The sequence below is a fragment of the Sorex fumeus genome, unplaced genomic scaffold (assembly GCF_029834395.1).
Source record: "Sorex fumeus unplaced genomic scaffold, SorFum_2.1 ptg000041l, whole genome shotgun sequence".
NCBI classification, from domain to species: domain Eukaryota; kingdom Metazoa; phylum Chordata; class Mammalia; order Eulipotyphla; family Soricidae; genus Sorex; species Sorex fumeus.
Window position 1 is genome coordinate 10,692,647 of NW_026606098.1, and position 8,881 is coordinate 10,701,527.

General features: G+C 59.4%; 1 protein-coding gene across 1 annotated transcript; it reads left to right on the top strand.

Moving 5' to 3' along the window:
* Positions 1 to 1,278: 1,278 nt before the first annotated feature.
* LOC130028920 (zinc finger protein 317-like) lies at positions 1,279 to 7,912 on the top strand. Its single transcript, XM_056119757.1, has 7 exons — positions 1,279 to 1,436; positions 3,967 to 4,067; positions 4,578 to 4,717; positions 5,099 to 5,225; positions 5,638 to 5,733; positions 6,079 to 6,214; positions 6,644 to 7,912. The coding sequence occupies exons 2-7, from the start codon at positions 4,034 to 4,036 to the stop codon at positions 7,872 to 7,874; spliced, it is 1,764 nt and encodes a 587-aa protein (XP_055975732.1). The 5' UTR covers positions 1,279 to 1,436; positions 3,967 to 4,033; the 3' UTR covers positions 7,875 to 7,912.
* The last annotated feature ends 969 nt before the right edge of the window (positions 7,913 to 8,881 follow it).

The following is an 8,881-nucleotide window of genomic DNA, read 5'->3' on the forward strand; positions in this document are numbered from 1 at the left end:
CTCCTCTTGCTCCCTTAAAAATACCCCAGAAGTGGAGGTGGGAAGAAACCCTAAGGCTTAGTTGTTTTTACACATCTCAGAAATCATTCATATTTTTTAGACATTTTGATCCGGCCTCAAAACCCCTGGTTCTCAGAAAGGAGGTGACTAGTGATTCCCGCCTTCTCGCAAGTGTTCCCCCAAACGCCAGAGTTTGGACGGGGTGGGATTATGGCTCTCTACGCTGTGGAGCTGCAGTCCCAGATTTGACCACTAGATGCCAGCAGCTCCCTGCCCAAATTCACCCCAACGTTGCACGCTCCAATCTCCAGCTGTAAAGCATTGAATTGCAGGAAGATAAGGTGTCTCAGAGTGTACTAGCCCCAGCTGTGCTTCACTTCGCACTAGGGTAGTGCTGGGACAATATTAAACTTCACCTGTGCTGTTGCGCGAGCAGGATAGAGAATTCCCCCACCTACGCCCCCTTCCCGTCCCTCCCACTCCCCCCACTGCCCGCTCCCACACACACCGGTTTTTTTTTTTGCATTGTGTGTACTGGAAATACCTGACTTCAAATACCTTCACTAATCTCTACATCTGGGTGACACGCTGACATAAAGGAATCTCCTTAATTTCTCCATTCCCGTTTGCTTTTGACAACTACCCAAAATACAGGAAACGAGGGTCAGGGCTGGAGCTCCGTGGTAGAAAACACTTTTCTCTCACGTATGAGGGCCTGAGAGGAAACTTGGAAAAAATAAAACTTGTGCAGCCGCAAAACGGACAAACGCAGACGCTAATTTGCTGCTGCTGCTCTTCCAATTATACTGCAGTTCTCGCTAATTCGGCACTCTGTATGGAATATTGCTAAGACAGTACATTTTGTCCCCGAGCTGGATGTAAAGCAGAGCCTCTCAAAGAACCAGAAATTGGGGCCGGAGTGATAGTAGAAAGGGTAGGGCGTTTGCCTTGCACGTGGCCGACCCGTGTTCAATTCCCAGAATCCCTATAGTCCCCCGGAATCCCATATGGTCTCCCAAGCACCTCCAGGAGTAATTCCTGAGTGCAGAGCCAGGCGTAACCCCTGAGCATCGCTGGGTGTGACCCAAAAAGCAGAGAAAAAAAAGGAACCAGAAACTGGGTGACTTTTGCAGCCCCCGCCACGCTGCCTACCTCCCCCACCCATCCTAGGACGCCGGGAACCGAGCGCCCCTCTCTCGATGTAGGAACTACATTTCCCAGAATCCCGCCCTCCCAGAACTTCCGGTCTCGAAATCTCACGACATCGGGAAGGCGGAAGTGAGGCGGAAGCCATTATTCTCGGGAGGCGACCACTGCGGGGACGGCTCATGGGCAGCGCGGGGCCAGTCCTGAGTGTGTCCGAGGCCCCCCAGGGCGAGAGAGATCGTCCTAGGAACTTTCCTTCGCTTTGGAACCCCGATTCTGCCGCCAGTCTTGTAAGCCCCACCTAGTGCCCTGCACCACCAGCCCCTCTGGGGGACCCGGGAGGATCCTGGGTGGACGCGGTGATGGACAGGGCGTGAAAGTGGGGGTCCGAGCACAGGCTTTAGGACTGGGGGGTGGGGTGGGTCCTGAGATCTGGTGGCGGAAAAAGCAAACCCCAGCGTGATTCTTGGGGTTTGAGGAACTGACCAGCGCGCCCCAAGGACCCCCCCTCCACCGCCCCCCCGAGCGCCTCCAGCGACACGTTTAATTTAAATATTTTATGCTTGTGCAAGTCCGTTTGCCAAAAAGTTCTGCGTGCTGCTTTTTGTTTTGTTTTTATTCTCTCCCTCCACTTTCCCCCTCCCCCCCCACCCCCCCCAGTTGAATCCAGATCGAATTTCTGAGCATGTTGGCATTGAAATGACTCTAAGGGTTATTTGAATGAGGGCTGCGTGCAGCTTCTTGAATGCCTTTCAAGAACAGTTTGGAAATTCTGCAAAAATGTGTGGTGGCAGAGGATGAGGAAGGGGGGATTTCAATGTAATATTTAGTCATAGAAATTTGACTTTTTGGCGCTCCGAAACCCCAGTGGTTTGGTTTATCAGTGCCTGCATCCTACAACCTTGTTGTAAGCGCGCATCCTCTTAAGTTTTCTTCTGGGGGTTTTGATGTGGGTCCCAGACACTTCCATCTGTGTAGAATGAGCACGTGTTTATTTTTTACTTTTGCTGCATGCATCAGTATTTGCATTTCTTGTCCTTGCTGGAAAGGTTGGGGACTTCAGGAAGTGTGGATTGGAGTTTGGGTGGTGAGCATTGAGGCTTCCCTTCCCTTCAGGCAAATTTAATGCTTGCTGGATGATTGAGGATAGTGATATTTTATGGGGTTGGCCACACCCAGTGATGCTCAGGGCTTGTGTCTGGCTCTGCCCTCGGTGATCACTCCTGGCAGGCTCAGGGGACCCAGTGGGATGCCCCGCATCCAACTCAAGCCCCCTGCAAGGCAAGTGCCTTACCTTCTGTACTGTCACTCCAGCCCGCTGTGATAATGATTTCTAGAGGCAGTATTTATTAAGAGGAAGGAAGCGTTCTTTTCCTAAATGAAATTTTCCTGTGGGAAACAGCTGTGGGCTTTTAATCCACACCCCTCCCCCCAGTTTGTATCTGAGTGCTAGAATTTGCAACAGTGTTAAAAATCAAGTTTCACCCAGACCGAGTTCCTACTCCAGGCCCATCATCAGCGTCTCAGGATCCCCCTGCAGGCCCCCTCTCAATGCCGGGCCTGTCATTCCCCGATACTGCTACGTAGTATCCACCAATGAGAGATCTTGTCCTCCTCAGAGGATGGCCCCATTCTCTCTCGTCATCCCCCCCCACCCCCGCAGTGAAGTACACACGTCTTCACTGCTTCCTCATGGACAAGTGGCCCATTGTGGGCACAGACCAGAAAGTCTTTGTCCACACATTCGTGCTTGGACCCTTGGGTCGAGTCCAGATCTAGGCTGCTGGGAACAAGAGCTGCAGTCAGGGCCGGCACTGATGGCGCTCAGAGATAACGTTGTGTGCCGCAGGGTAGCTGCCAAGAAGCCATGCTCGCTTGGTCCCACAGAAGCTCGGCTCCTGATTTGTGGCGCCTCCTCCACACTGTTTGCTGTCTTTTACTGTTGGGGCAGAAACAAAAGAGCAGGAGCCTCCTGCCAGCCAGGCTTGGGGTCCTTTCTCCCCACCCCCATGCCAGCAACCTGCTTTTCTACTCTCATTGTGATTGATTTGCATTTTCGTGCCCATAAGTGAAGAAGAGCAGGGGGTTTTGTTTGTTTTTGACTTTTTGGGGTGCCACCTGCGATGCTTGGGTTGCTCCTGACTCTGCACTCAGGAATCAGTCCTGGCAGTGCTCAGGGGACCATATGGGATGCTGGAGATCGAACCCAGGGTCGACCGTGTGCAAGGCAAACGCCCTCCCTGCTGGACTCTTGCTCCAGCCCCCAAGAGTGTTTTTTCTTTTTTTTCCAAGTACCTAGTACTTGGAAAAGTCTGCATGTCTTCTTAGGGGCTTCACTGTACAATTCTCCCTGTCTCTCTGTATTTATTTATTTAGTTTTGTTTTGGGGGGAAGAAGGCACACTTGGCAGTGCTCAGGGCTGACTCCTGGCTCTATGCTCGGGAATCACTCCAGGCAGGGCTCCAAGGACCCTGTGTGGTGCTGGGGATGGAACCTGGGTCGGCCGTGTCTGAGGCAAATGCCTACCCCACTCTCCTCTCTTGGGCCCCAGTTTTTGATGGGTAGGGGTGGTGGTTCGAGGTATTAGTTTTGTGGGCACTTTAAAGATTCAGGGAAGGGATCCTTGTGGATTTCTCTTCGGGAGTTGCTGGGATCCGTTCATTCCTGGGTGTTCTTGTCGCCCTGACAGCTGGCAGCTTCCTCTGTCAGTGCAGTGGCTCCTGGCTTGAGAGCTCAGATTCCCCGGGTGTGCGGGAGGGCCAGAAGCAGAGCAAGGATGGCCGATGATGTTTTCTTGCTGTTTCTGTCTCCTTGGCTCAGACGTCAGCGTGACGACTCTCAGGAACGCCTGGGCTGCCCCTTGGTGCCAGCTCGTCTGCGTGTCCCCATGATGGCGGCACTGGGTCTGCCACCCCCGGCCGGTAAGTGTTGGACTTGGGTCACTCCCCAGGCTCTCCAGGCCCCCTCATTGTTGGGGAAGGAGAGTCAGCGGGGCCTGGCAGAGAAGCATGGACAGATGGGCAGGCCTAACTCCTGGCCTTTGGGAGGGTGGTTGAGGGAGGGAGGGCTGTGATTGTGGGGTACGGAGTGACCGTTCAGGGGGGACCTGCCCTGCGCTGTCCAGGTCTAGGGATCTGGGCTCAGCACTTCGAGTCGTGACCCTCTGGCAGGGAAGATTTATCACTTCCCTGCCAGTGTCGCCATTGATTTGCGTTTCCCTGCCCATAAGTGAAGAAGAGCAGGTTTTTATGTTTGTTGTTGGCCTTTTGGGTTTTTCGCCATGTTTCCTGGCCTTGAGTGGACCTTGGCCACACTGACTTGTAAAGTTGTGCATGTGAGAGAGAATCGGGTGTCACTACAGCGGGTGGGGCTGTTATCTGTCAACCAAGGGTCCCCCAGACTTCGAGTCTCCCGGATCTTCTCTCCCCCAGCTCCGCCCACCCAGGCCCCCGCCTGGATCCGGAAGACAGAAATTCCGCTTCCTTCCGGAGACCTTTCCTGCCCCCAGGACGGCGAGCTATTTGCTTGCAGCGGCCCGGAGCCCCCAAAGCCAACCAGCTTTGGCTCCCAGGTACGCCAGGGTCTCGGGGTTCCCCGCCGGTGGCCATGCCCGACCCCCTACCCCCACCTCTCAGTATCACACCTTAGAATTCTTCCACCTCTTCAGTCTGGTCGATGCTGGATCGGAGCCAGCAGATGCCCCCACATCAGGGACGCATGGCCAGAAGTGGTTCCTGTACCAGGGCCTTCTTGCGAAACGCAGTTGCAAATGCTCAGCCAGCCCAGTAATAGAAGCCGGACTTGGTCTCACATCCGGAGCCCCAGAGGACGTTGGGTCACGCCCGGGGTGGGGGCACTGCCTGGGGCTCAGCCTGTGCGCTGTCGATCAGCTGGCCTCAGCCTCCCCCGCAGCCTGCTTGCTCACTGCCCTTGCGGCCCCCTCCCCTTCCAGGGAGCCCTGACTTTCCAGGATGTGGCCGTGGACTTTACTGATAAGGAGTGGCCCTTGCTGGACTCAGCCCAGAGGAAGCTCTACAAGGACGTGATGCTGGAGAACTACAGCAACCTCGCCTCCGTGGGTACGGCCACGCGGTGCCTCCCGCTGCCAAAATGGGGGTTTGGAAGATGGTCGTAAGCGGGCTGACCCTGGCTTGTCTCCGGGGTGCCCGGTGCTCCCCAGTTTGGGGAGATGTTGGGGTCTGCAGGTCCTACCGTTCTCATTCCCTGAAGCTTCGCGCAGCTCCTAACTTGCCCACAGCCACCCACACTGGGGCCAGAGCCCTAGTCTAGTGGGAAAGGTGCTGGCCTTATACTTGACTGACCTGGGTTCGATCTCAGGCATCTCGTATGGTCCCTCGAGCACCCCCAGGAGTGATCCCTGAGGTGGCTCAAAAACAACCAAAGAACTTCCATGCTGTCTGCTGTTCTGCTCCTGAGTGGGGCTCATCCGCCTGCCTGACCCACCCTCCCGGTCTGCGCCCCCACATGTAGGGTACCACCTGGGCAAGCCCAGCCTCATCTCACACTTGGAGCAGGAGGAGGAGCCGAGACCCAAGGAGCAGGGGGCTCAGCCCGGCGCCCGTCCGGGTAAGACACCCCCGCGGGCAGCAGGAAGAGCTTCAGGGGAGCCACCGTGGGGCTGGGCATGATCAAAGTGGCTACGCCTGGGCACCGGTCCTGGGCATCCTGCTCCTCTGTCAATGTGACAGGTCCCTCGCACCCCCGTCGCCACTGGCTCTCAGCGGCCTGGTTTGAAGAATTCCTTCCTGGTGTGAATTGACAGATCCCTCTGTCCTTGTCGCGGGCTGTCTGTCCATCTGTCGCTGCTTTCAGGGACAGGAACAGAGCTGCCCAGTGTTCCTGGTCATGCCCTTAGCCCCCTCTTTCCCATGGCCCAGAGAAAAGTCAGTAATTTCCCCGCATCTGTTTCAGATTGGGGGCCCCCCTCCAAGTCCCGCTGGGCCCTTCTCATGGAGGACATTTTCGGGAAGGAGACCCCTGGCGCTGTGGAGGAGGTGAGGATGGGGGGGACTGCAGAGAGGGGGCAGCTGCAGATCCGGGGTGGTGGGTGGCCGTCCCCAGCACAGCCCTGACCTCTGCCCGCACACTGACTGTTTTCTGCTTTGAGGAGGAAATTCTCAGGCTGGGTGTCAGCTGTTGGGTGCGGGGGCTCAACTATTTCCCCCTCGTGTTTTGTTGGGGGCCCACATCCGGCGATGCTGAGGGCTCACTCCTGGCTGTGCTCAGAGATCGCTCTAGGATGTTGGAGATCGGACCCTGGGCGACTGCGAGCCTGGCAGGTCCCAGCCCAGTACCAGCCCTAGGCTCGGATCCCTTTTAGCAGTTCAGACTGCTCCCAGGGACAGGCTGTTCGTAGGTCCCGCTGCAGGCATCTCTCGGGGTCCCAGCAGGGAGCCGCTGGCCAGTGGCTTCCGCAGCCCCCACCCGCATCTCTGCCTCCGCAGGCCGGCGCCACTCCAGGGGGGCTGCCCGGCAGCTACGCCCCGCTGTTGGGGGCCCTGGGCCCGAGCCCCGACCGCCCTCCGACCGCCGCCCCCCAGCGCCCGGGCCAGGACACGGACCTCAAGCCCCCGCCGGGCCGCAAGATGCACGAGTGCCAGCAGTGCCGCAAGGCCTTCACCACCAGCGCCTCCCTCACCCGCCACCGGCGCATCCACACGGGCGAGAAGCCGTACGCGTGCGGGGCCTGCGGCAAGGCCTTCAACGACCCGTCGGCGCTGCGCAGCCACGCGCGCACGCACCTGGCCGAGAAGCCGTTCGCCTGCGGCCAGTGCGCGCAGGCCTTCCGCACACTGTCGGCGCTGCGCATCCACACGCGCGTGCACACGGGCGAGCGGCCCTACCGCTGCGAGCAGTGCGGCAAGGCCTACGGCCGCAGCTGCCACCTGGTGGCCCACCGGCGCAGCCACACGGGCGAGCGGCCCTACGCCTGCCGCGACTGCGGCAAGGCCTTCCAGCACCCGTCGCACCTCAAGGAGCACGCGCGCAACCACACGGGCGAGAAGCCCTACGCGTGCGGCCAGTGCGGCCAGGCGTTCCGCTGGAAGTCCAACTTCAACCTGCACCGCAAGAACCACGCGGCGCCGCGGACCTACGCGTGCCGCGACTGCGGCAAGGCCTTCGGCGACCCGCGCGCCCGGCGGCGCCACATGCGCGCGCACAGCGTCAAGAAGCCCGTGGAGTGCCCGCAGTGCGGCAAGGCCTTCCGCAACCAGTCGGTGCTGAAGACGCACATGAACTCGCACACGGGCGAGCGGCCCTTCGCCTGCGAGCTGTGCGGCAAGGCCTTCGGCGCCAGCTCCAACCTCACGGCGCACCGCAAGATCCACAGCCGCGAGCGGCGCTACGAGTGCGCAGCCTGCGGCAAGGTCTTCGGCGACCACCTGGCCCGCCGGCGCCACATGAGCGCGCACCTGGCCAAGCCGCGCGTGGAGTGCGGCCAGTGCGGCAAGGCCTTCCGCAACCAGTCCACGCTGCGCACGCACATGCGCAGCCACACGGGCGAGAAGCCCTACGCGTGCGAGCACTGCGGCAAGGCCTTCAGCATCGGCTCCAACCTCACGGTGCACCGGCGTATCCACACGGGCGAGAAGCCCTACGCCTGCCCGGCCTGCGGCAAGGCCTTCAGCGACCACTCCTCGCTGCGCAGCCACATCAAGACCCACCGCGGCGAGAAGCTCTACGTGGCCCCCAAGCGGCTGCAGTGAGGGGGCCGCTGGGCCAGGGGCGAGGGGCCGGGGCGCGGATGCCGCCCGGACCACCGGACGGGAGACGCTCCCTGCCCTCCTGCCCTGCAGGGTGATATCCCGGGGTCCGTGCCCAGCCCCGCCCCCACTGAGGCCCGGAAACCTTCCCCCCTCGGGCCCTACCTGGAAATGGGGGTTCCTCCCCGGTTGTGGGTCTTACTTAGGGTCCAGAAGGGACAAAAGGAACGAACTCCCCAGGAGACGGCCTGGCTCAGTTCGGGGTGGGGGTCCCGCTGCCCTAAACTTCTCCCGGGAAGAGGAACTCCAGGTCTGCATGGCGGGAACAAGGGGGAATGGTGCCCACTGCCGCCCACCCGTGTCTGTGCCTGGAAAGCCAGGAGTAAGTGGGGACAGTTTATTTTTGAAACAGAGAGAGAGAGAGAGTGTGTGTGTGTGTGTGTGTGTTGGTGGGCCCCAAAGCCAGGCGGTTCTAGCCACGCCCACGGGGACAGTTTATTTTTGAAGCAAAGTCCTAGAAAGAGTGTGTGTGGGGTGGTGCCTGTCTCTCTCTCTCGGGTGTCCCAACGCCAGACAGTTCTACCCACACCCGCTGCAGAACCTCATGCCCTGGAGGTTCTCTGGGGCCATCCCCAATATGGGGATCAAGGTGGGGGACCGGTTTTGGCTTCCCGGGGATCCCTTCCTGGTGTCCACACATTGGCTGGGAGGGGGAGACAGTGTTCCTGGCCGGTGGTTGGAAAACATGGTGCCACTAACACCCATCCGGAGAGCCTGTCCCCTCTCCTCCGGCCACCAAAAGCCTCTTCTGCGGCTCACGCGAGTTTTCATGCCCCAGATGTGCCCGTGGGGACTCACTTCTGATTTGTCTGGCGCCCAGGATGCGCCCCCGGTGGGAGTTGGCTCTGGAGGATGGTGTGGACTCGCGCCTACCGGGCCCTGGCCACAGCGCCGGACCTCACAGGCACGTCTGTACATAGCATTTTCCCGCCACCTCGGCCTGCACCCTT